Consider the following 27,578-nt stretch of genomic DNA (forward strand, 5'->3'; position numbering starts at 1 on the left):
CCTCTATTCCCTGCACTTCCATATGTCTATCTAAAAGGCTCTTGAGCCCCACTATCGTATCTGCCTCCACCACCACCCCTGGCAATGTGTTCCAGTCCTCTATACCCTCTGTGTAAAAAAAACTTGCCCCACCCATTTCCATTAAGGCCCAACAGAGGATGTACTTCCTGCGGCAACTGAAGAAACACAATCTGCCACAGGCAATGATGGTTCAATTCTATACTGCTATCATTGAGTCCGTCCTCACCTTCTCCATCATGGTCCGGTTTGGCTCAGCCACCAAGCACGACATCCGGAGGCTGCAACGGATCGTTCGCACAGCTGAGAAGGTTGTTGGCTGCAACCTTCCCCCCCCCATTGACGAACTGTACACTGCAAGGGCCAGGAAGTGAGCGGGCAAGATCATCTCTGACCCCTCTCACCCTGGCCACAAACTCTTTGAAGCACTTCCCTCTGGAAGGCGACTCCGGACTGTCAAAGCAGCCACAGCCAGACATAAAAACAGCTTTCTTTCCACGAGTGATAGTTCTACTCAATAACCAAAGTCCGTAGTCTCTTTTTTGCTCTGGTTTATTTTCACCCACATGTTTAGACCGTAATGGTGTATCCTTATTGTTTTGATGTGTTTATGCTTTATTTTTAATTGTTATCTATGTATTCTTAATTGTTATCTATCTTTATTCTTAATCCTATCTCAAAGAATTCTCTCCAATTGTTTTCCACCACTGACAAGAAGTTCATTGGCCTATACTTCCTTGGATTCTCTCCATTTCCCTTCTTAAACAAAGGAACAACATTGGCCAACCTCCACTCCTCTGGGACCTCGGCTGAGGCTGGAGAAGATCGTCATCAAGGCTCCAACAATCTCTTCTCTTGCCTCTCTCAATAACCTGGATAAGACCCCAAAGGGCCCGAGGATTTATCCACCTAAATATTCTTCAAGTGCCCCAGCACCACCTGGCATAGTGGCGTAGCAGTGGTGTTGCGGCATTACAGCACCAGAACCCCGGGTTCGATCCTGACTATGGATGCTGTCTGTACGGAGTTTGTACTTTCTTCCCGAGACCACGTGGGTTTTCTCCGAGTTCTTTAGTTTCCTCCCACACTCCAAGGACGTACATGTTTGTAGGTTAATTGGCTAGGTATAAATGTAAAATTGTCCCGAGTGTGTGTAGGCTAGTGTTAATGGGGATCACTTGTCGGTGCAGACTCGGTGGGCCCAAGGGCCTGTTTCTACGCTGTATCTCTAATCTAAACTAAACTAAACTGAACCACCTCTTGATCTCAAACGGCCTTAGCATATTTTTATACTTCACACTGATCTTGCCGCCCTTAATGTCCTTCTACGTGAATAAAAATACTCGTCTAGTACCTCACCGACATCCTCTGACTCCAAGCATAGATTTCCACCTTTATCTTTGAGTGGTCCTACCTTCTCCCAAGTCACCCTCTTATTTTTAATGTAAAAAGTCTTGGGATTTTCCTAACACCGACTCGCCAATAACATTTCATGGCTTGTTCTGGCCCTTCTAATCACCCACATGAATTCTTTCCTATTGGCTTTATATACCTCATAAGCCCCAACTGATGCCACCTTCTTAAACCTGACATGTGCCTCCGCCTTCTTCCTGACCAAGTCTAGAAACCTCCTTGGTCCTACACAGCTCCCTTATCTTGCCACCCTTCTCGTTACTGGAACATAGAAACATAGAAAATAGGTGCAGGAGGAAGCCATTCTGCCCTTCGAGCCAGTACCACCATTCATTGTGATCATTGCTGATCGTTCCCAATCAATACCCCGTGCCTGCCTTCTCCCCATATCCCTTGATTCCACTAGCCCCTGGAGCTCTATCTAACTATCTCTTAAATCCATCCAGTGATTTGGCTTCCACTGCCCTCTGTGGCAGAGAATTCCCCAAATTCACAACTCTCTGGGTGAAAAAGTTTTTTCTCACCTCAGTTTTAAATGGCCTCCCCTTTATTCTAAGACTGTGGCACCTGGTTCTGGACTCGCCCAACATTGGGAACATTTTTCCTGCATCAAGCTTGTCCAGTCCTTTTATAATTTTATATGTTTCTATAAGATCCCCTCTCATCCTTCTAAACCCCAGTGAATACAAGCCTAGTCTTTTCAATCTTTCCTCATATGTCAGTCCCGCCATCCCAGGGATCAATCTCGTGAACCTACGCTGCATTGCCTCAATTACAAGGATGTCCTTCCTCAAATTAGGAGACCAAAACTGTACACAATACTCCAGATGTGGTCATACCAGGGATCAATAAAACTGCAGAAGAACCTCTTTACTCCTACACTGAAATCCTCTTGTTATGAAGGCCAACATTCCATTAGCTTTCTTCACTGCCTGCTGTACCTGCACGCCAACTTTCAGTGACTGGTGTACAAGGACACCCAGGTCTCGCTGCACCTCTCCCTTACCTAACCTAACTCTATTGAGATAATAATCTGCCTCCTTGTTTCTGCCGCCAAAATGGAACATGTTGATCCTGCACATTGAGCAGCTGGTCTTTAAACAACCTGGCCATACATGGCTCCCTTATCTTGCTGCCCATATCCCTCCTCCTTACTGGAACATGCTGATCAGCTGGTCGTAAACAACTTCCACATGTCCTCTGTGGATTCACCCGACAACAATTGGTTCCAATCTACCCTCCTTAGTTCCTGCTTAATTACATTGTAATCTGCCTTACCGAATTAAGTACCTTCCCCCAACATCTGGATCTCTCCCTCTTCAAAATAATTAAAAAACTCATGGAGTTGTGATCACTATCACCAAAATTCTTCTTCCACTGCAACACCGGTCAACTGGCCAGACTTGTTTCCCAATTCAAAGTCCAATATGGTCCCTCCTCGAGTCGCACTATCCACATACTGTTTAAGGAAACCTTCTTGGATGCATCTAACAAATTCTGCCCTACTAATCCTCTTGGCCTGAGTAAGTCCCAGTAAATATCGGGGAAGTTAAAGTCACCCACTACGATAACTCCTATCTACGACGTAACTCATATCTATATCATAACTCGTAACTATGTCATCTTTAAGCCCAGTGATTGCCTGGTAAAATAAAAGATTATCAACTCTACACTCGTTTTTTTTTTCATTAGGATGCAACATAATATCTGGACTAATGTGCTAATATCAATTTTCTGCCCAGCATGCTGTTCCCTCAGTCACAGTTTGTGTATCTGCAGTAGGAATTAGTGCTGAACAAAAAAGACATAAACCTACATGGTACCACTCCATAAAGCAAGTGTAAGAAAATAATTGCAGATGCTGGTACAAATCGAAGGTATTTATTCACAAAATGCTGGCGTAACTCAGCAGGTCAGGCAGCATCTCAGGAGAGAAGGAATGGGTGACGTTTTGGGTCAAGACCCTTCTTCAGACTGATGTCAGGGGGGGCGGGACAAAGGAAGGATATAGGTGGAGACAGGAAGACAGTGGGAGATCTGGGAAGGGGAGGGGAAGAGAGGGACAGATGAACTATCTAAAGTTGGAGAAGTCAATGTTCATACCGCTGGGCTGCAAGCTGCCCAGGCGAAATATGAGGTGCTGTTCCTCCAATTTCCGGTGGGCCTCACTATGGCACTGGAGGAGGCCCATGACAGAAAGGTCACACTGGGAGTGGGAGGGGGAGTTGAAGTGCTCAGCCACCAGGAGATCAGGTTGGTTAAGGCAGACTGAGCGAAGGTGTTGAGCAAAGCGATCGCCGAGCCTGCGTTTGGTTTTGCCGATGTAAAGAAGTTGACATCTAGAGCAGCGGATGCTATAGATGAGGTTGGAGGAGGTGCAGGTGAACCTCTGTCTCACCTGGAAAGACTGTTATAGACAATAGACAATAGACAATAGGTGCAGGAGTAGGCCATTCAGCCCTTCGAGCCAGCACCGCCATTCAATGCGATCATGGCTGATCACTCTCAATCAGTACCCCGTTCCTGCCTTCTCCCCATACCCCCTCACTCCGCTATCCTTAAGAGCTCTATCCAGCTCTCTCTTGAAAGCATCCAACGAACTGGCCTCCACTGCCTTCTGAGGCAGAGAATTCCACACCTTCACCACTCTCTGACTGAAAAAGTTCGTCCTCATCTCCGTTCTAAATGGCCTACCCCTTATTCTTAAACTGTGGCCCCTTGTTCTGGACTCCCCCAACGTTGGGAACATGTTTCCTGCCTCTAATGTGTCCAATCCCCTAATTATCTTATATGTTTCAATAAGATCCCCCCTCATCCTTCTAAATTCCAGTGTATACAAGCCCAATCGCTCCAGCCTTTCAACATACGACAGTCCCGCCATTCCGTTTGGGTCCTTGGATGGAGTTGAGGGGGGAGGTAAAGGGACAGGTGTTGCATCTTGCCTGTCCCTTTACCTGTAACTTTGTTACCGCCCTTTATGCTCGAATTTTTACATACCCTGGGTATGAAAGCAAAGAATTTGACTTAGACTTGTCACATGTGACAATAAAGTATTATTTCATTCATATATAAGATAGAGGCAAGTGGTGAAAGCCAGATTTCAATTATTTGTGACAAAGTAGGTGGTAGATTTCCCACAGCAATGTTTGCACTGGTGCAAAAAAAAGTTTAATTATCTGATTGAACATAAATTCATTTTACCTGTTCTCACATTGCAAATGATAAATTTTGCTAGGAAAACCAAAATCAGCAGTACTTCATTTGTGTTAGGTAAGTGTTGGTAGACATATGGTGAAAATACGAATTTAATTGAGAAAATGCCCAGCAATCAATCACGTAAGTGTACTTTTTCACCATAATGCAATTGAAAATATTTTTTGTTCCGCAATGGAAAGTAATTGATTTCAGTGGCACTTTAATTTGGTTCACAAATTTGACTGGATATATTGGATGAAAGTTACACTTCTGCTTTGATGAAAGTTCTGGGTCAGGATGCATGCAATGGTATCATTCTTCATAAATCATTCCTTTCGTGGCATTGTGGAGACCTTGGACCATATTGTCCTGAGAGAACCCGTTGCTGGTCACTCCCAGGAGAACTTCTCATTGCAATGCCGAATCACTGTGTTTGTGAGGTAAGGCTGTGACCTACCATTCATTTTTGGTGTCCATTGCTCCACAGCTCATCTCTGCCCCACAAGTTCTGATGCTGGTACACTTTCAAATGCAAAAACATGGAATGCCTATTTGCCCCTGGGCTCTGCCGATGTTCACAATGGTGTGCGATATGCATCAAGCATACCCAACTGGGTGCAGTAGAATTTCAAGCCATGGCATATGGAGTTTCATAAAGCCTTTGATAAGATACAATACAAGAGACTAATAGAGAGTTACGGATGTAACTAGAAAAGCTAGCAATTTGAATTAATGCAAATACGAACAGGATGGATATATAAAATTAGAATTCTACAAATGCGAAAGATAAAGATTGAAATGGATTAAAATAGAAAATATAAAGTGAAAAATAACCGATTGAAAGTTACAGTTTCTCTCTATACATTGCTAATCTGCTGAATATTTTAATTTTTTTGTTGTTTTTAACTCAGTTTTCCAGCATCTGCAGTTTTTTGCTCAGCAAAATTGATTGATTTATCTACATAACTTCATATTTTTCTAAATTGTAAACATAATTACAAGGTTCAATACAAAAATACAAAATCAACTCCAGATGTTAAAAAACAGATACAGTAAACCCTCGTTATAACGGACATTTGGGGGGGAGGGGGGGAAGAGACGGTGCCTGTCATTGCCGGTGGTCCACTATAACCGAGTAAAGTATTATCATTTTCGGTGGTTGAAACAAAGAACTGCAGATGATGGTTAATACACAAAATGACACAACATACTGGAGTAACTCAGCTGGTCAGGCAGCATCTCTGGAGAACATGGATCGGTGACGTTAGTAACCTTTTTCAGACTGATTCAGTCTGCTGAGTTAATCCAGCACTTTGTGTCGTTTCACCTTAAAACCAGGCGCCAATACCACTGGTCTGCACCAACGAGCCCTTCTTCCCCAGCTACCACATTGTCCAGATGACATGGCTGTTGTTGTGGCTCACGTTGTAGCCCCTGGCCATCACCTCTTTCTTCAGGCCACTGCCTATGACAAGACGCACTCAGTCAATAGACAATAGACAGTAGGTGCAGGAGTAGGCCATTCAGCCCATCGCACCAGTAACGGCATTCACTGTAATCATGGCTGATCATCCACATTCAGTACCCCGTTTCTGCCTTCTCCCCATATCCCTTGACTCCGCTATCTTTAAGAGCTCTATCTAACTCTCTCTTGAAAGCATCCAGAGAATTGGCCTCCACTGCCTTCTGAGGCAGAGAATTCCACAGATTCACAACTCTCTGGGTGAAAAAGTTCTTCCTCTTCTCCATTCTAAATGACCTACCCCTTATTCTTAAACTGTGGCCCCTGGTTCTGGACTTCCCCAACATCGGGAACATGTTTCCTGCCTCTAGCGTGTCCAATCCCTTAATAATCTTATATGTTTCAATAAGATCCCCTCTCATTCTAAATTCCAGTGTATACAAGCCCAGTCACTCCATTCTTTCAACATACGACAATCCCGCCATTCCTGGAATTAACCTCGTGAGCCTACACTGCACTCCCTCAATAGCAAGAATATCCTTCCTCATGTTTGCAGATCAAAACTGCACACAATACTCCAGGTTGTACAACTGCAGAAGGACCTCTTTGCTCTTATACTCAACTCCTCTTGTAATGAAGGCCAACATGCCATTTGCATTCTTCACTGCCTGCTGTACCTGCATGCTTGCTTTCAGTGACTGATGAACAAGGGCACCCAGATCTCGTTGTACTTCCCCATTTCCTAACGACATTATTCAGATAATAATCAGCCCTCCTGTTCTTGCTACCAAAGTGGATAACCTGACATTTATCCACATTAAACTGCATCTGCCAGGCATCTGCCCACTTACCCAACCTGTCCAAGTCACCCTGCATCCTCATAGCATCCACCTCACAGTTCACACTGCCACCCAGCTTTGTGTTATCTGCAAATTTGCTGATGTTACTTTTAATCCTTTCATCTGTCATTAATGTATATTATAAATAGCTGCAGTCCCAGCACTGAGCCTTGCAGTACCCCACTAGTCACTGCCTGCCATTCTGAAAGGGACCCGTTAATCCCTAAACTTTGTTTCCTATCTGCCAACCGATTTTCTGTCCATGTCAGTAACATACTCCTAATACCATGTGCTCTAATTTTGCCCACTAATCTCCTATGTTGGACCTTTCTGAAAGTCCAGGTACACTACATCCACTGGCTCTCCCTTGTCCATTTTCCTAGTTACATCCTGAAAAAATTCCAGAAGATTAGTCAAGCATGATTTCCCCTTCGTAAATCCATGCTGACTCGCAACGATCCTCTAACTGCTATCCAAACGTGCCACTATTTCATCTTTTATAATTGACTCCAGCATCTTCCCAACAACCGATATCAGGCTAACTGGTCTATAATTCCCTGTTTTCTCTCTCCCTCCTTTCTTAAAATGTGGGATAACATTAGCTACCCTCCAATCCATAGGAACTGATTCTGAATCTATAGAACCTGTTCAACTTGTCTGCCATTTCCTTGTTCTCCATAATAAATTCACCTGTTTCTGTCTTCAAGGGACCCACATTTGTCTTAACTATTTTTCTCCCCTTCACATACCTAAAGACACTTTTACTATCCTCCTTTATATTCTTGGCTAGCTTCCCTTCGTACCTCATCTTTTCTGCCCTTATTGCTTTTTTAGTTATCTTCTGTTGCTCTTTAAATGTTTCCCAATCCTCTGGCTTCCAGCTCATCTTTGCTGTGTTATACTTCTTCTCTTTTATTTTTATATTGTCCTTGACTTCCCTTGTCAGCCACAGTCACCCCTTACGCCCCTTAGAATCTTTCTTCCTCTTTGGAATGAACTGATCCTGCACCTTCTGTATTATTCCCAGAAATACCTGCCATTGTTGTTCCACTGTCATCCCTGCTAGGGTCTCTTTCCAGTCAACCTTGGACAGCTCCTCCCTCATGCCTCCATCGTCCCCTTTGCTCAACTGTAATACTAACACTTCCGATTTTCCCTTCTCCCTCTCAAATTGTAGATTAAAACTTATCATATTATGATCACTACCTTCTAATGGCTCTTTTACCTTGAGTTCCCTTATCAACTCCGGTTCATTACACAACACTAAATCCAGAATTGCCTTCTCCCTGGTAGGCTCCAGAACAAGCTGCTCTAAGAAACCATCTTTGCGACATGCCAATTTTAATTCTTGATTCAACTTGCACCCTATATCCAGGCTACTATTTGTCGGCCTGTAGATAACTCCCATTAGGGTCTTTTTACCCTTACAATTCCTCAGTTCTATCCATACTGACTCTACATCTCCTGATTCTATGTCACCGCTCGCAAGGGACTGAATTTCATTCCTTACCCCACCCCCTCTGCTCACCTGTCTGTCTTTTCGATAGGACATATACCCCTGAATATTCAGTTCCCAGCCCTGGTCCTCCCATAGCCATGTCTCTGTAATTCCCACAACATCATACTTGCCAATATCTAACTGAGCCTCAAGCTCATCCACTTTATTTTTTATGTTTTTGAGTCCTCAAGAGGCTCGCTCACCTCTCACCAGCTTCCGCTTCTTCTTGTCGGCCATAGTTTTTGTCAGCTCCCCACTCCATCCACCGTTGCCTCCTCCACCTCACCCCCGCAGTCGCTGACATCTTCCTAGGTAGAGTATGTCGGCCAGTCTGGGGGAGATGGAGGAGGAGGCAGCAGTGGAGTGGGGTGTGGACAAAGCGATGGCCAACCGGAAGAGTCAGCAGCTGGTGGGAGGGATGGAGCCCCACAGTTGATGAGTGCGTTCTGTCGGTGGCAGCGTCCTGAAGAAAACTATGTCTCCAGGAGCTACCACATAAGCCGCAACAACCACGCCAACCAGACCAAGCAGTGCATGAATGGGGTAGTAATGATTTTGCACAGGTTGGGACTCATTGGACAATAGCAATCTGAAAGTGCTCTTACTGAAACAGACAAGATTCTGAAGGGGATTGACAGAGTGGATGAATGAATGAATGAATGAATAAGTTTATTGGCCAAGTATGTGCACATACAAGGAATGTGCCTTGGTGCTCCGCTCGCGAATAACAACACAAACATATAGTAAACAATTAAGAAAAAGCATAAAACATTAAAACAGGAAGGGTTTGCTGGTGCACGTTGTGAGCCAGGGGTCCATCCGCTGTAACCAAAATCTGCTATAAAGGGGTCCATCAAAATGAGGGTTTACCATAAAGGGTAAACATTAGTTCAGGAGTTAAGGACATGTGCACAGGCACAGGCTGGAGCTAGGTAGGATGATTCACTATGTGTTCACTATTGACTACAACCCCCCATTGACGAACTGTTCACTGAAAGGACCAGGAAGCGAGCGGGTAAGATCATCCCTGACCCCTCTCACCCTGGCCACAAACTCTTTGAAGCACTTCCCTCTGGAAGGCGACTCAGGACTGTTAAAGCAGCCACAGCCAGACATAAAAACAGATTTTTTTCCGCGAGTAGTTGCTCTACTCAATAACCAAAAGTCTGTAGTCTCTTTTTGCTCTGGTTTATTTCACTCACATGTTTAAACCGTAATGTAGTATTCTTAATGTTTGAATGTTTTATGCTTTTTCTTAACTGTTTACTGTATGTTCGTGTTGTTATTCGTGAGCGGAGCACCAAGGCACATTCCTTGTATGTGTACATACATGGCCAATAAACTTATTCATTCATTCATTCATTCATTCATTCATTCATTCATTCATTCATCCACTCTGTCAATCCCCTTCAGAATCTTGTCTGTTTCAGTAAGAGCACTTTCAGATTGCTATTGTCCAATGAGTCCCCACCTGTTCAACATCTTTACTACCCATTCATCCAAAGAATCAACCTATGAACCTACTCTGCACCACCTCCTTAACTATAGATCCCAAACTCCATAAAGTGTATAGCTTACTCCAAGTGCAATCTCAATAGAGTTGAACATTTAACAAGCTCAAAAAAATAAATATGGTGACTGCAAGAGTAAGTCAGAGGCTGTGTATTCTCTGGCAACTGACCCACCTCTTTTAACATTGATAAGATTTTAACAATGATAAGGCACATGTCTGTCATGTACAATAATTGCATTTACTAGGATCACCTGTGATCCATAGATCATAGAAGTGGGAACAAGAGGAGGCCATTCAGCCGCATGGAATCTGCTCCACCATTCAATGAGTCATAGCTGATTCAATATTTCTCAAGTCCACTTTCCTGCTGTTTCCCCATGATTGCTGATTCTATCGCTAATTACTTATCCATCTCAGCCTTAAATTGAAACAGGGATTCTGTCCCTAGAACTCTCTGTGGCAAGGAGATAGCAGACTCACAATACCCTGAGTCCCAACCTCTTATTCTTTCCTCAAAGGACAATAGATTCATACCCAGGACCGTCCAAATGAAACTTCTTTGAACTCCCGCCAATTAAATTATATCTTTCTTTAAATAGATGAACTAAAATGATTCTCAGTAGAAGAGGTCTCATTAGTGGCTTATACAGTTGCAGTAAAACTTCCTTTCATACTTCAATCCTCTTGAACTAAAGACCATCCTTATTACCTGCTGTACTTGTGTGCTAGCATTTTGCATTCCATTTGAAAGAATTTCCAAATCTCACTGTATGGCAGGTTTCCAGAGATTTTCTCCAATTAATTAATACTCTGCAGTATTGTTCAAGATGAATAACTTCAAATTTTTCCACATTGCAAGCTATTTTCCAGATGTTGGCCCTTCAATATCTCTCTGGAAACTGTAAGCTCATCACAGCATCCCTTCCCAACTGCTGTAATGTAATTTAAAGTTGGGGTTCTTTCATTTCCTTCCTTTAAGTCATTGATATATATTGTGTGGCTGCACTCCCAGCATTTAATCCTATGGTTCTCCACGATTACAACCAGAAATTGACCTCCTTTTCCATACTTGCTGTTTCCTGCCTGTTAGCTAATCCTTAATCCATTATATAAGAAAAGACAGAGTGCTGGAGTAACTCAGTGGGTCAGGCAGCATTTCTGGAGAACATGGATCGGTGTCATTTTGGGTCAGAACCTTTCTTTAGACTGTTTATCGTGGGGGAGGGGCAAGAAAAATGGAAAAGAGAAGGGGTAAGCCAAAGCCTGGTGAGTAATAGCTGAGGTGGATTTTTGTAAGGGTGATAGTTGGACAAAGGCCAGTGATGAAAAGCCAAAAGGTGTAAGATAAGGAGAGAAGTGTGAATTGTGCAGCCAGTGGAAGGAATATAATTGGAATTGAGGGGAGAAATGGATGTATGGATGCACCTCCTGGTGGGGCACAGGGAGGAGAGGGAAGGAAGGGGGGGGGGGGTGGGGGGGTGGCAGAGGGGGAAGGGGAGGAGGGAATTGATTGGAATATTCAATGTTCATACCATTAGGTTGTAAGATACCCAAGCAAACTATGAGGTGCTGATCGTCCAGTTTGGGTGTGGCCTCACTGGCAATGGAGAGGGCCCAGGATAAAAAGGTCAGCATGGAAATGGGAAGGGGAGTTAAAATGATTAGCAACTGAGAGATCCAGCAGGCCTTGGCGGACCGTCCGCAAGTGTTCAGGGAATGAGTCGACAAGTCTATGTTCTGCCTCGACGATGTAAAGGAGCCCACATCGGGAACACAGGATGCAGTAGATGAGGTTAGAGGAGGTGCACATGAACATATGCCTCACCTGGAAGGACTGATGGGTCTCAAGAAGCATACGAGGAAAGTTTTCTGTATCACAAAATTCCAGAGGCATTCAGGAACATTTATTTCGTTTAGTTTAGTTTCCACGTGTACCGTGATAAGCTTTTGTTGCGTGCTGACCAGTCAGCGAAAAGACTATACATGATTACAGTCGAGCCATCCTCAGTGTTCAGATAGACGTTAAAGGGAATAACATTTAGTGCAAGATAAAGTCCAGTAAGGTCCAATTAAAGATAGTCCGAGCGTCTCCAAAGAGGTAGATAATAGCTCAGGATTGCTCTATAGGATGGTTCAGTTGCCTGATAACAGCTGAGAAAAAACTGTCCCTGAATCTGGAGGTGTGCATTTTCACATACCTCTTGCCTGATGGGATAAGGGAGAACGGAGAAGAGAGAGTGGCCGGGGTCGAAGAGGGAGTGGCTGGAGTAGAAGAGGGAATGGCCAGGGTGGTGACAGGTTATATCTGGTGACATGTTTCACAGCTGGTTATGCCAATGGGGACAATTAAGGCATCCAAATATGTTTTTTTTCCTAGCAATCTAATGAATGGGGTTATTCAGCCCTATTCCCTGCTTTCCGACACTATCATTGTGAAATCATCAGCACTTTGCTGCTGTAGTTTCAGCAATGAAATGCTCTCATAATTTAAGGGTGAACAGAGCAGATGGCAAGCCACTAATTATAAATTTCAGCAAAATATTTCTGAATGTGCATTAAGTGTGATTAATTGGCAGGGTGAATATTTATTCAAATTAGCAGGAAATTACTCTAGTGTCTTGGGTGATCTGTACTATGGCATCTATTTTTCATTATTGTTACACATGATTTGGATGAAGGAAAATTCAGCTCTATAGCCAGACTTGCTGATGAAACTAAGTTCGACAGCACAATAAATATTGTGGATGGAAGCAGAACATTTGGAACATTGGTAAATTTTGACGGATGCAGTTCAGTGTGGAGAAGTGTAGGATCAGCCATTTTGGACCTGAGCAAGACAAATTAATGTATTTACAATATGCTGAGAAGCTAGGAAGTGTTGATGAACAGATAGATCACCATGGGTCATTGGCTGGGTATGAAGAGTCATTAAAAAAAGAAGCCAGTGGAATGTTTAGTTATTTGTTGGAGGCTTGACTGCCAAAAGATCGAAGTTACAGTATATTACTGATATCTGTAAGGTGATGCCTTTGAATGTCAAGGGGTAGGTAGTTATATCTCTAGTTAGAAATGTCCGTTGCCTGGCACTTTGATAACACAAAGGTTACTTGCCACGTGTCAGCCCATGCCAGAATATTGTCCAGCTCCCATGCATGTAGGCATGAATTACTTAATTTACTGAGGAGTTGTAAATACAACCAAACATGCAATCATCAGCAAACATCCTCACTTCTGACCTATTGATAAAAGGAAGTTTATTGATAAGCAACTGAATAAAATTGGGTCTTGGACACTATCCTCACAACGTTCTGCTGGGATAACCTGCAGCTTGGTGGATTGATCTCTAACAACCACAGTCCCTTTGTGTGAGCTTTGACCCACTGTTTCCCTTTGATGTCCATTGACTTCATTATTACCAGGACTCCTTGAGGCCACACAGGATCAAATGTTGCCAAAGAGTCAAGCAGAGTTTTTTCCATCTCACCTCATAAATTCAGCTCTTTGGTGTATGTTTGGACCTTGGCAATGATAAAGTTTGGAGCTGAGTGGTCCTGGCAAACTGAGCATTGATGTATAGGGTAAGTATCCATTGGATAGCACAGTTGATGATACTCTTGATGGACATAGACCTGGACCTTGGCAATGATAAAGTTTGGAGCTGAGTGGTCATGGCAAACCCAAACTGGGCATTGATGTATAGGGTAAGTATCCATTGGATAGCACAATTGATGATACTCTTGATGGAGGTAGACTGATGGGCTGATAATTAGCCAGATTTTCTATTACTTTTCCTGTACAGGTCATACCCGGGCAATTTTTCACATTGTTGATTAGTTGTCTGTGTTGCAATTATACTGGAGCAGCTTGAGTGGAATTACAGCTACCTCTGCAGCACAGATCTTCAGTACGACAGCTGAGATGTTTTCTGATCCTTTGGTCTTGGCTGACAGCAGTGGATTCGCTTGTTTTTTGATATCACGGGAGTGAATTGCATTGGCAGGCGTCTGGCTTTTGTGATAGCGGGAGATCTTGAGGAAAAGCACGGAGATGGATCATCTATTCTTCTCTTTTGGCTGTTTGTGATTGCGAATGCTTCAGCCTTGTTTTTGTCACATGCATACTGGGCCCTGCTAACTTCCTCATTGCCAGAAGGTCATTTGAAATTTTCAAATTGGAAATTGATAGAATTTTGTGAGACACATGCAATTGAACAAAGCCAGTTGAGTGAAGTCAAACTACAGAAAAGATATGATTCAATTGAAAGACTGGTCTGGCTCAAGGGAATGAATGTTTAGTTTATGCAGGAAGGAACTGCAGATGTTGGTTTACATTGAAGATAGGCACAAAATGCTGGAGTAACTCAGCGGAACAAGCAGCATCTCTAGAGAGAAGGGACGGGTGATGTATCGGGCCGGGACCCTTCTACAGTCTGAAGAAGGGTCTCGAGCTGAAACATCACCCATTCCTTCCCTCCAGAGATGCTGTTTGTGTCGAATGTTTAGTTTAATTTAGAGATACTGCATGGAAACAGGCCCTTCGGCCCACTGAATTCACGTCGACCAATGATGACTTGTACATGAGTTCTATCCTGTACAATTTACAGAAGCCAATTAACCTACAAACCTGCACATCTCCTGGAATGTAGGAGGCAACTGGAGTACCCAGAGAAAACGCATGTGGTCACAGGGAGAACGTGCAAACTCCGTATATGTTCTGCAATATATACATGACCCTGGCTGCTGTGTCAACTGAAGGGCAGTATTGAGATGCTCCTGTGCATCCTTAGTCAGGATCGAACCCGGTTTCTGACAGTGTAAGACAGCAACTCTACTGCTGTACCATTGTACCACCCAATTTGTTCATGTTCCTACATTCATGTTGCTTAACGAAATGATTTGATTATTATTACAGCATTGATTACTTTTAGCTCTGCACTTGCCCTTGAGTATAGAAGTTGAGACATTAAATTGCAATTGTGCAAGACATTGATGAGGTCACATCTAGAGTATTGTGTTCAGTATTTTTCACCCTGTAGTAGGAAAGATGTGTTAAGTTGGAAAGGGGCAGAGAAGAGTAATGAGGATGTTGCCAGGACTGAACTATAGGGAGAGGTTGAGCAGGCTAGGACTTTATTCATTCGAGCACAGGAGAATGAGTTGTGATCTAATGGAGGGGTCTAACTTCATGAGTGGAATAGAAGGCAGGAATAGGAATAAATACATAGAATCTTTTATCCAGAGTAGGGGAATCACGAACCAGAGGACATAGATTTAAGGTGAGAGTGGAAAGATTTAATAGGAATCTGAGGGGCAACTTTACACAAAGGGTGGTAGGTACATGGAACGAGCAGAAAGAGGAGGTAGTTGAGCCAGGTACTATCACAATGTTAAAAAAAACATTTGGACTGGTACATGCTGAAGATACTGTAGATTTAGAGGATATGGGCCAAAAGCAGGCAGGCAGGTAGGCCGACAGTGTAGATGGGGCAAATTGGTTGGAGTGGGCAAGTTGGGTGAAGGGCTTGTTTTTAACGTTGCATGACTCTATGACTTACCAAATGTGCTGCCCTGTGCTACTGTTAAACATACTCTGCTATTGCACCATAGACAAGGGATGATGGATGCTTGCCACTCATCTCAGAGTGTATTTTAGCATTTTCTGCAACATTTATATGATCCTGGCTGCTTTGTCAACCGAAGGGCAGTATTAAGATGCCCCAGTGTTCTGAAATACAGGTGCTCCTCAACTTATGATGGGGTTACGTTCCGAGAAGCCCATCGCAAACCGAAAATATCGTACGTTGAAATGCATTTAATACACCTGATCACGTGATGGGAAGCAAGCTGCGGCTCGCTAAGGGTCGCTGCCATTTGCACCATCGCAAAGTCGAAACATCGCAAGTCAAAGCATCGTAATTCGGGGAGCATCTGTAAGGGAAATTGGCCAACATCTGAATATTATCCCATTTGTGGTTACAAGAATTCACTGCATTTTTTCAGATGGTGGGATAGAAATCCACATATCAATGTTAAGATCACCATTTTCTGTAATGTAAGTGGAAGCATTAAATCACAAAGTTATATGGATTGTTCATTTCTTAAATTCATTCAAGGGATGTGGGCTTTGTAGGCAGAGCTACCATTCAATTGCCCATTTCTAATTGTCCTTGAGAAAGTGGTGATGAGCTGCTTTCTTGACTGTCATACCCACAATACTGTTAGGGAAGGAGTGCCAGGACTTTGACCCAGTGATACTGAAGGAACGGTGATATATTTCCAAGTCAGGATGGAATGTGGCTTACTAGGCAACTTCCAGATAGTCGTGCAGCTCTTATCCTTCTGGCTGGTAGAGGTAATGGATTTGGAAGGTGCCGTTTCCTGAATCTTGATGAGCTGATGTATTGCATCCAGCAGATGGTGCAAACTGCTGCTATTATGGGTTGGTGGTGGAGTGAGTGAACAGTTGCAAATGGGGTGCTCATCAAGTGGGCTGCTGTGCCCTGTATAATGTCGATGTTCATCAAGTTGCTGAAGCTGCACTCAACCGGGCAAGTGGAGAGAATTCCATCACAAACCTGACTTGAGCCTCGGAGATGGTGATTAGGCTTTGGCGAGTTAAGATATGAGTTACTCACCACAGGATTCTTGGCCTCCACCCTGCTCTTGCAGCTACATTGTATATATGGCTGCTCCAGTTCAGTTTCTGGTCAATGGTAACCCCTAGGATATTAATAGTGGGAGATTTAGTGATGGTTTTGTCACTGAATGTCAAGGTGATATCTGGGCTTTCTATTGTAAAATATTGCCAGTGCCTGGCTAAAACCATGGGGAATGGATTTCGGAGCAGATGAATGTATGATCATTCATTTCAAACCAATGGTGGTTAGAAGGGAATAGTTTCTGTGATTGTAGTGGAGACCCAGACAGACTTTGATACCTATGTACATGGATCATTTAATGTCATCAACAGGTATTGAAAATAATTAAAAATCTAAAGGATTTTTGGCCTTCATATACAAGGGGTTGGTGTACATATGGGTAGAAGAGCTACTTGCGAGTAGTACTTCAAATGTGGTGCAAGTATCTTACAAAGCCCAGGTTGAACTACTTCTGAAGTACTATTAGCAGTTTTATATATAATGCCTTGAGGGATGCATTGTCCATGCCAGCAGGGCAGTATTACTTAAGATAATGGTCCCTGGACTCCAGTAATTAAACTATTGAGGGAGATTATAAAATTTAGTGATGTATTGCCTAGAGTGTGGGTGGTTTGAAAGTTGATATTTTAAAAATATTACGAAAAACAAATAAGGTTGATAGGGAGAAATTGTATTGGAACTCGTGGACTAGACAGGATATGCATTCACAATCAAGATGTTTAATATTCTATTGCAAAACCAATTGATGACTAATCAATTGGTAATTTGAGATTTGATAAATGCTATATTATGAGATATAGATAAAGGAGAGTTTGTGCATTTAGGCTCTTCGACCAGACTGAAGGCCCCACTCTTAATCACATAACATTATAGAGTCACACAGCATGGAAACAGGTCCATTAGCCCAACTTGTCCATGTTGATTTGGATGCCATTTCACTCTAAATGTGTCCTATTCATGTACCCATCCAAATGTCTATTAAATGGTGTGATTGTACTTTCCTCAACTACCACCTCTAGCTTCTTGCTTCATATACCCACCACCTTCTCAGTGAACAAAATCCAATACCCGAGTTCAACCTTATCTCATTTCATCATACAGTGCAGGCAAAGCCAAAAGATCTGATTATATAATAAAAAATAAATAAAAAATCTTTGGCGATGATGGAAATTGCGCTATTTTTACATCTGCACCAACGATGCAAGCTTGACATGCAAATTTGTGAATACAGAGGTTGGTGGGTTTAAGGAACGATCTGTCAGAGGAGGAAGTTGAGGCAGGTGCTAGAAAGACTCCGCTACCTTTCATTGAACACATGCTTGCTCTGCCATGACCGGCAGGATCTTCCAGTTGCTAACCATTTTAGTGCCTCTTCACATTCCCATGCTGAATCTTTGTGACCTAGGCCTCCTCCATTGCCGGAGTGAGGTCATACGCAAACTGCAGGAACAACACCTCATATTCCACTTGGTTAGCTTAGAATGGTACGAACATTGAATTCTCCAATTTTAGGTAACTACATAACCCTCCCCCTTTCCCTTCTTACTCCATATAACCTCCTCCTTTCTCCCCCCCCCCCCCCCCCCTCCCCCCAAACATGGGCACATGGGATTTCTGTAGATGGAGCATCTTGGTAGACAGGTTGGACTGTAGGGCCTGTTTCCATGCTGTATGCCTATGACACAATGCTCACCATTCCCTTGATTCCCATTCCTGTGATAAGAAAGTACTTACAGATGTCCACCTTAGCGTCGGTTCAAATCTCTCACATCAGCAATTAAATTGTGGTCTCTCAGAGGCAGCGACGGCAATCCGTCCTGATAAGCTCTACAGAGTAGTGCCGGTGAATTCACTGACATGTGCTTCTAAAACTGGCCAGGTTCCAAATACAGCAGAAAGTTCTAGATAATTGACTGTTCAGCCATATGCAATGATAAAGCATATTTTCTGCATGATATTTGAGCAATAAATTAAAGGAAATATATACATTAGTACATATGGGTTTAAAAACAAATATATATGGAAATATACTCTGAGACTTCTGTAGGATCTAGAAAATGTACTATTTGTAACCTGGATGGTTCCCTGTATATTGCAAGGTCAAGTGTAAATGTCGGGTTGCTCACGCAGTGTGCTTTTAAATGATCTGAAATGGTTTTCTCTTCACCATATTCTATATGATATTTTAATATCATTTGAATTATGCAGAATTCTAAGAGTTGTGACAAAAGTTAATTGATAACTATTATAAATCGAGTTTGCTTCAAGTTGTATGCAGATGTCTGAGTGAAATGTTCATTTCTATGGTACACAAGGAAAATGGCAAAGACAATCCTGCAATTTACAGGCATGAGTGTCCATCAGTAATCAGCTAAGTACCATAATCTTCCTTGGAGAGTAAAATCTTACTTGACCTCCAGCTATATACAGCACATGATAACAGCATTAAACTGTAAAACTCCTCACTCCTCCTCCCACTGTGTGTCGTCACATATCAAAGTTAGGTTGGTGGGCTGATGTCCTACTTTCCTGCTTTGAGATGGCTGTGCAGATTCTGATTTGCTAATGTAGATGAAATCACAATATATGAAGAGAATAATTCTGTGTGCAAAGCTGAGCAAGGCTGCAATTATTGGAAGCTTTTTAATGTAATTTTGCTGAGCTTGAGGAGATTAAGGGAAAGTGCTTGCTAGCTTGGATTTGATGCATTCTTCTGGATACAATTTCCTCTATCTCCCAGATGTGCAATGGCAAACAGAAAGGTAAACCTAGGTAGATGTTTAATAAAAAGTGGAAAAAAGATTTATAATCTTAAAATGTACAAATAAAGCTGTTAGATATGTTTCATGGGCCTCGATTAATTTTCTGTTTCAATGTAATGTTTTGTGATGAACGCAATATGATTTGATGTTCGAGTTATCAGGCTTTGTTTCGCTTTCAAATTAATTCAGGATTAATAGGAAACAAAGAGAAATACATTAATATTTTACACTTACGACTGCCGTCATTAACGCTTAACCGCCTTTCACAATTTACAGTTTTAATGTACAGGAAGGTATTGAATGATTTAATTTAACACTTTGTTTGCAAGGTCTCTCTGACTGAATTTATATTTATTTCCATCCAGGAAAAGGAGCCCATCAACATCCAGGGAACACAATCAAAAACACCATCAGAGGGACGACGGAGCAGATCCATCACAGTATGCGCTTGTGGACAGTGCAATGCAGAGATCACCTACAGAATATGCAGACCGTGACAAGCGATCCCAGCGTGGGTCATGGGCTTATGATGACTCTGAACATATCGAGTACAGAGAAAGCAGGGACTCCACTCGTAGAAGTCGAAGAAGGTCTCAAGAATTCCGAGATTTGGTTGATGAAGATATTGATCTACAAACTAGAGATGAATATGAACGCCAGAGACGAGAGGAGGAGTATCAAACTCGGTATCGTAGTGATCCAAATTTGGCTCGTTACCCAGTCAAACTTCAACCGTATGAAGAGCAAATGCGGATGCACGCTGAAATGTCCCGAATGCGTCATGAACGAAGACACAGTGATGTTTCTTTGGCGCACACAGAGATGGATGATGTACAAATTTCAATGCATAGAATGGAAAGGCAGTCAAGACAACGTTCTGCATGTGATCGCAGAGCGCCTGAGCAAAGTCAGCGTTCTTACTCTATGGAAAGAACTCAAGACATGCAAGGGCCTAGTTCTAGTTGGCAAAGGACCCCAAATCACAGTCCTCCGACACCCAGGCGAAGTCCAATTCCATTTGATAGGGGTGACATCCGTCATTCAGATTCAATACGGAAACAGCAGCACTTGGATCCAAGTTCTGCTGTTAAGAAAACAAAACGGGAAAAGATGGAAACTATGCTTCGGAATGACTCTCTCAGCTCAGATCAGTCTGAGTCTGTAAGGCCACCACCACCAAAGCCGCATAAAACAAAGAAAGGAGGTAAAATGCGCCAAGTTTCATTGAGTAGCTCGGAGGAAGAGCTTGCATCTACTCCAGAGTATACCAGCTGTGATGATGTAGAGATTGAGAGTGAAAGTGTCAGTGAAAAAGGTAAGCATTCACAGAACTCATTTCACTTCTACTGTTTTAAAGAAAACCCTGCATTTTTAATTTGGGTTAACATGTAACTATGTTGCTCAAATTTCTTGGTTTAATTAAAACAAATAATGTTCAGTTTATTTTGGATTACACTGGTCACAGTTTTGAGCCTATGAAGTTGGTGGTAATATCACCATATCTAACAGCTAATGACAATGTCCAAATTCTCAGAAGCTTATTAGAAACTTGGGAAAAATTATCAGAGTATGGCCGGCATCCATAGAAACTAATCACAGTAGAAGATTGTGGTTTCAATGAAGCAAGAAAAAGTTAGAAATTGTTTATTTCCATAAGTTAAAGAGTATTACTCATAAAACACATTTATACTTTATGTATATGTGCGATATAGTATACGCTACTTATGAGAACAGAAATCATTGCATATGTCTAAAATGGTGTTAATTCTGTTGCTGGAAGGTATTTTCCTGTTTATGTGATGTGCAAAATGTAATGCCGTTTTAACTAACAAATCGATGAGCTACTAGAAATCCAGTTCTGATGGTATGGAATGAACTGTTCTCAGCTAGGCCAGTAATTAAGACTAACCGTTATCCAGCTGGAAGTGTAGTCACATCAAGTAGGTTTTTGCTTTCATGTCTGATGATTAAACTGTCTGCCAACACGCACTGAAATGTGTGACACAAGGAAGCACCAGAACTATATCATCCCTTTAGAAGAGCAATATGTATTTGTAGGTAATTATTTTGAAAGTGCACTTTCTACTATGTAAAGACTTTCAGAATTAATGGAAAAGTAGCTCACATTCTGAAGGGAAGGCTTATTTAATGTTGGCAAAATTATTTGGATAAACAGTGCTAATGTTTTTGAAATACACATGGTAATCACTTTAATACTTTATTTATTTTAATACTTTAATGTTTTGCATAAATTTGTAATTACATATAAAAACTGAAAAATAAGGATCCAGTCACTTGTTTGTAACTGGCCAGGAAGGGTATATAGGGCAATTAAAAAATGTGAAATATTGGCAGATGATAAATGTGCTTCAATATTTTAAATTTAATGCGAGCAATGTTTTCAGTATGTAATCTATTAATTGCAGATAGTCATAAATAAGCAAAATATATCGGCACCTTATATATCCTTGGCACACTGCTTAATTGGAGCCTGACTCTTATTTCAAACTTGTTTTGTTAACATTGCACTTATTTCAAAAGAAGATTTAACCCCAGTTCTTTTTCTCTACTTTAATACAATTCTCAACACTCAGTTCTAAAAACACAGTGACAATACCAAATTCTATCTTGCCACAATCTCTCCGCCCTTCATTGTCACTAATTTGTCTCATGCTGATCAACATCCAGCGTTGGATCAGAATAAATTCCTCCATTTGGGTATAAGGAAATCAAAGTTGTTAACTTCTACCCCTGCTACAAACTCATTTTCCTGTTGTCAGCATCCCACTCCTGAGTTATTGATTCAAGCTGAAATATATCTTGGTGACCAATTTGAGCCTGTGCTTAGCATTCCATCAGAGATCTTCTTGATTGTCTTTCTCCATCTTCATAAAATAGTCCATCTCTGCCCTTGTCTTGTCTAACCTGCTGCTCAAACCTTTACATATTCTGTTGACCTATTTTTGGAAAGACTTGGTAAAATGCTTATCCAAAGTTGCCTATTTTCATCGGAATCAATCCTGAACTCGTTCAAACTGGTCTCTAGTTTATTTTAAAATTCTCATCCTTCATTGCAGACCCTTGTACAGCCTTGCCCCTCCCTATCCTCTTCAACACCTATATTTCAGAACCATTGCATTTCTTCTCTCTTGCAATCTATGATATGTGTGGCTGTGGTTCAGGTGGACTATCCTTCCAAAATTCCCTTACGAAGGCTCTGCATAGCTTACTATTTCTCCTCTATTAAAACACTCTTTAAAACCGTAACTCTTCAACCCATCATCTGTGAAAATATCTCATGGTAGACTAGATATCAATTTTTTGTTGGTGATCAAATAAAATTGACATAATGCTCAAAAGTGCAGTGGGAAAGAAATGGTAATCTCCAGCTATGACCCACATGTTTTGCAAGCTGCTAATCTTAAAAATAGTGTTCACCAATGTATAGCTCGATAATTGTGTAAATTGAGTAGAGCTTCATAGTTTTGTAAACAATTGATCATGCTAAATTGATATCATTAAATAATTATATGTTATGCAGAAAATCTCAAGGTAGATTTGTTGCCATCCCTGTTGTTTATAACGTTATAATATGGATTTTCTGATGCAGGTATAAGCAGATGTAGAGTTCATTCTGATCACCATCAGTTTGTCATGATCAAGTCTCGTGTGTGTATGTTTACGAGTACACAGAGCGTATATGTATGAAGATGTATTAATTACCTATTAACTTTGTCAGGTTTAAGTTTCAGTACAAAAAGGAATCTGGAAACAATTTGCATGCCCAGATCACAAGCTTTTAGATTTCTAATGATATGCATAATGGTTTTGTAATTCCACCTAAGACCCAGATTTGAAAGAAATGTGTAGCTATACATGACATAATTCAAAATTCTAGCACTGAAATTCCAATTATGTGTCCTTCAGCTCAGTTGATTTGCTCCATTCACATCCATTGATGGAAAATATAGATCTATATCCACCCTTGAAAAGCACAGTGAATTGCTATCTGCGAATAACAAATCTACTCCCTAATATCCGTATTCAAATTTATAATGTTTCCTAATGCAGAAACTCAAAAAGGAGTCGCTGATTAACTTTCAAACATTAGATGACATATATTGTTGTGATGTTAGATATATTGTGTCTGAAATAGTGATTTGGAATTTGTGGTCATTTATAATTCTCTAGACAATAAGATTTGTCATTGTTCAGCCTTGTATGCTAGACATTTTATTTTGTAACGCAATATTTTTATCTGCTCTGTGGTAATTTAGCAACTGAAAATCAATTAGTAGGAACCATTGGCACCTTTGTGCGCCCTTAGCTGCTATATTATATTTGATTGTCTGCCTGTGAAGTGCTTATATACACAGCTGTCATGGGTGCAACCCATGATTCAAGTGCTGTGATCTAAACACACGCTTTAAAAAATGGCACGATCTTAAAGGGCTAGACCCAACCTGCACGATGTGGGGGAATCTGCCAGTGATGTAGATACATAGAAAATAGGTGCAGGAGTAGGCCATTCGGCCCTTCGAGCCAGCGCCGCCAATCAATGTGATCATGGCTGATCATCCACAATCAGTAGCCCGTTCCTGCATTCTCCCCATATCCCTTGATTCCACTAGAGCTAAGAGCTCTATCTAACTCTTTTTTGAATGCATCCAGTGAATCGGCCTCCATTGCCTTCTGAGGCAGTGAATTCCACAAATTCACAACTCACAACTAGACCTTTCAAGGATAATCTCTAAGTTACAGGTAAAGACTTTCACTATGGGCAAAGAGTTCTGTTGGAAATGCACGATGACCATTTCCTTTACAAATCCATCATTCAAAGCAAAGTTGTCACAAATCGGCTTCGCTATGTGAAACAATATCAATCACCTAGTGCTCCTGCTGTGACAAGGGAATTGTGCTTTACAAATTACTTGTGTAAGAAAATTACCCCCTACCCCTACCTTTCCAAATCAGCCTGCCACAGCTCTCTGGGCGATGCAAGATCAGGGCATGTTTTCAAGCACAGAAGAGCATAAGTCAAGGGCTTATTTGCAAGCATAGGTTCATTTTCAAAAGATTTCTACTCTTCAGGTAGATCAGCTTTGACTAACTAGTTTGATTCTTACACGTCATTTGTAAATGCGATGAAGTAAGCAATGTGGGAGCTGGGTATCAAGGTATTCAGTGAATCTAACAGCAATCATTTCCCCTTCATTCATTGAAAGTATTTATTTTATTTGTCTTTTAATAAGAACCAGGCAGTAATATGCCTTGATTTATTCACAAAATGCTGGAGTAACTCAGCAGGTCAGGCAGCATCTCGGGAGAGAAGGAATGGGTGACGTTTCGGGTCGAGACCCTTCTTCAGTCTGAAGATGGGTCTCGACCCGAAACGTCACCCTTTCCTTCTCTCCCGAGATGCTGCCTGACCTGCTGAGTTACTCCAGCATTTTGTGAATAAATCGATTTGTACCAGCATCTGCAGTTATTTTCTTATAAATAATATGCCTTGCATGTACTATCTGTCCTTGAAAACTTATTCATGTTTTCATACCATAGAACCACACTGAAAAGCAATAGTGAAGGTTTGAAAGATTAACAAGTTTAGCAAGATTAGCAAGTTTGCTGATGAAACAAAAGTGGGTGGTTTTGCAGATAGTGAAGATGGTTGTGAAAGATTGTAGCAGGATCTTGATCGATTGGCCAGGTGGGCTGAGGAATGGTTGATGGAATCGAGGACCAGAGGACAGGTTCAAGGTGAAGGGGAAAAGATTTAATAGGAATCTGAGGGGTAAATTCTTCACACAAAGGATGGTGGGTGTATGAAACAAGCTGCCAGAGGAGGTAGTTGACGCTGGGACGATCCCAATGTTTAAGAAACAGGTAGACAGGTACATGAATATGACAAGTTTGGAGGGATATGGATCAAGCGCAGGCAGGTGAGACTAGTGTAGCTGGGACATGTTGGCCGGTGTGGGCAAGTTGGGCCAAAGGGCCTGTTTCCACTCTATGACTCTATGACTAAATGTAGCCTGTTGCTATATTGTATTAATTCCCAGAGTAAGTTTCATCAGCAGGAGGGTGAAAATACTGGCTGATGCTGATCTCCATTAATGAAAACTTCCTTCTCTTCCAATCCAAACTACAGCAGTGCTTTATGAAATTCAAAAGCAAATTTCTGTAGCTGTTAGAAATCTAAAATAGACACAAAAAAGCTGGAAATGCACAACTAGTGAGGGGTTATGTTGATGGAGAAATATTGACCGTGGAGCAGAACAAACTACTTTTTCGCACGTTTTGGGACTTTGGATTCTTTAATGAGAGAGATAATGTATCTATTTCTGATTAAAATGTGACGGCTAACATAAATGTAGCTGGTGTCTGTGGGATACATTCACTGAACTGTAACGTAATAGAAGTACAAAATTGACACAATTGAAGTATTTGTCCAGATTGGTCATTCTTAGATACCATTTCATTTTGTTTTAATGAATGTTTTAATGTTAGAAGGATTCACCCACGAGGCCAGAGCAGTAATGATACTGGGAAGCTAACATCTGGAGAGATGGTTCAAATACCCATTTGAAAGGCAATCACAAATCATTTGCCACAGAGAGTTTAATACTTTATACTGATGTTACTTTGAGATATGCAGTTGCCTATTAATGATTACTGGAAAAGTCAATGTTTTCCTGCTCATGCTAATATAAATGCAAGATGGAGATAATTGAAAATAGAAGACTTGGCTTTTTTCTGGCAACTGTGACATCATTACCTTGTTCATTTAAAGGCCAATGGCTGTTGTAAGCCCTCTGAAGAAGGGTCTCGACCCGAAACGTTACCCATTCCTTCTCTCCCGAGATGCTGCCTGACCTGCTGAGTTACTCCAGCATTTTGTGAATAAATCGATTTGTGCCAGCATCTGCAGTTATTTTCTTATACTACTTGTAAGCCCTCTTTCTGTCTATATAGCAGACCGTCTATTTTTCCCATCCTCACTTGACACCATATTATAAACCTAAACTAAAACACTTACAAGGGGACATTTCTTTGGTTTTAAAGCTTTTTGCTAGGCAGTCTGGGGAAATCTGGATAAAAGTCAGATACAGAAGAGTAAGAGCTTTTTTTTAGGTATTGACTGATTTCAAGAAATTTGCTTCATCAGAAAAGTGAACTTAGACCACTAATTAGATGAGGATTTCACATTTAAAAAAAAGTAAATTGTTGTCCAACTTACTGATTATTTTACATATTTATTGTAAGTATTCTATGTGTTCACTTAGTAATGAGCATTTGGGTTAACACTAGGTCTTGTCTCACTCAAATATCCTTCAATCAGCCATATAAATAATATTTCCTGGTACAGTTCACTCAAAAAGTAAATTCATGGTTGGAATTACATGGTCATTTTGTCATAATTTGGCAAGGTATTAGATAATAGTATTGATTGAAGGGACCATGACATTATACTGCAAATATTATCCTGTACCATCTCAATATTTATAATAATACTGTTGGAGTAGATATGTTTTCTATTAAAAGCGTTTCAGAACCAAACTGCAGGTATAATGTCCATATTAAGCAAATAAGCTGATCCACCCAGTTATCTGTATATAATTCTCCATTTCCAAAACACTATAAGAATTTGAACTTGCTTGTGAAACTGTACGTTTTATGTTTGCTGAGGAGAAGGGAGTTTTAATAGGAGAAGGTTGAGACTGAGGATATTTTTTTTGGAACTACTGACAAGAAGTCCTCATGTCCTCAGAGGGTTTATTGGGTGTCTGAGTCCATTCTGAGCATGTGTTTTTGTTAAGTAAAGTACGTGCTCAAAGTGCCAATTAATACATAATATTTGTATATTTTGCTCCTTTGCTTTTTGTTTTTCTTTGGTGCTCATTTGTTAATTTATTTTGTTGAGACCTGTCATTATTTTAGAATTCTGTTGACTTTGCAAATGTACTGAACACTTCAGATGAAGGAGAATTACATAGAGTCAAACCAGATTTGACAGAAAATGCAACATGGCAACAGACTGTTTGAGTTTGGATTGTTCCTCTTAAATCTCTGCTGTTGGAATTGAGCCCAGACCTTGGTACCTCTGATGTCAAGGCTGCGCATCACCCTATTTTGGTTGCTGATGATTTTAGATCCCAATGTCCTTCTAAATAATTTATCTTCCCTATCCACCAAAATTCTGAAGAACATCAACACCAACAT

The 27,578-nt window shown here is 41.3% G+C and overlaps 1 protein-coding gene across 29 annotated transcripts in view; it reads left to right on the forward strand.

The window, feature by feature from the left end:
* The window catches only part of rims2a (regulating synaptic membrane exocytosis 2a), a 711,765-nt gene that overhangs the window by 271,154 nt on the left and 413,033 nt on the right, over positions 1-27,578 (forward strand). For all 29 annotated transcript variants that reach the window (XM_078397872.1, XM_078397861.1, XM_078397867.1 and 26 more), the window contains one exon: positions 19,724-20,673. In XM_078397872.1, the coding sequence (XP_078253998.1) occupies positions 19,724-20,673 (950 nt within the window). The remainder of the gene's footprint in view (positions 1-19,723; positions 20,674-27,578) is intronic.

The sequence above is a fragment of the Rhinoraja longicauda genome, chromosome 4 (genome assembly GCF_053455715.1).
Source record: "Rhinoraja longicauda isolate Sanriku21f chromosome 4, sRhiLon1.1, whole genome shotgun sequence".
In the NCBI taxonomy this organism is placed as follows: domain Eukaryota; kingdom Metazoa; phylum Chordata; class Chondrichthyes; order Rajiformes; family Arhynchobatidae; genus Rhinoraja; species Rhinoraja longicauda.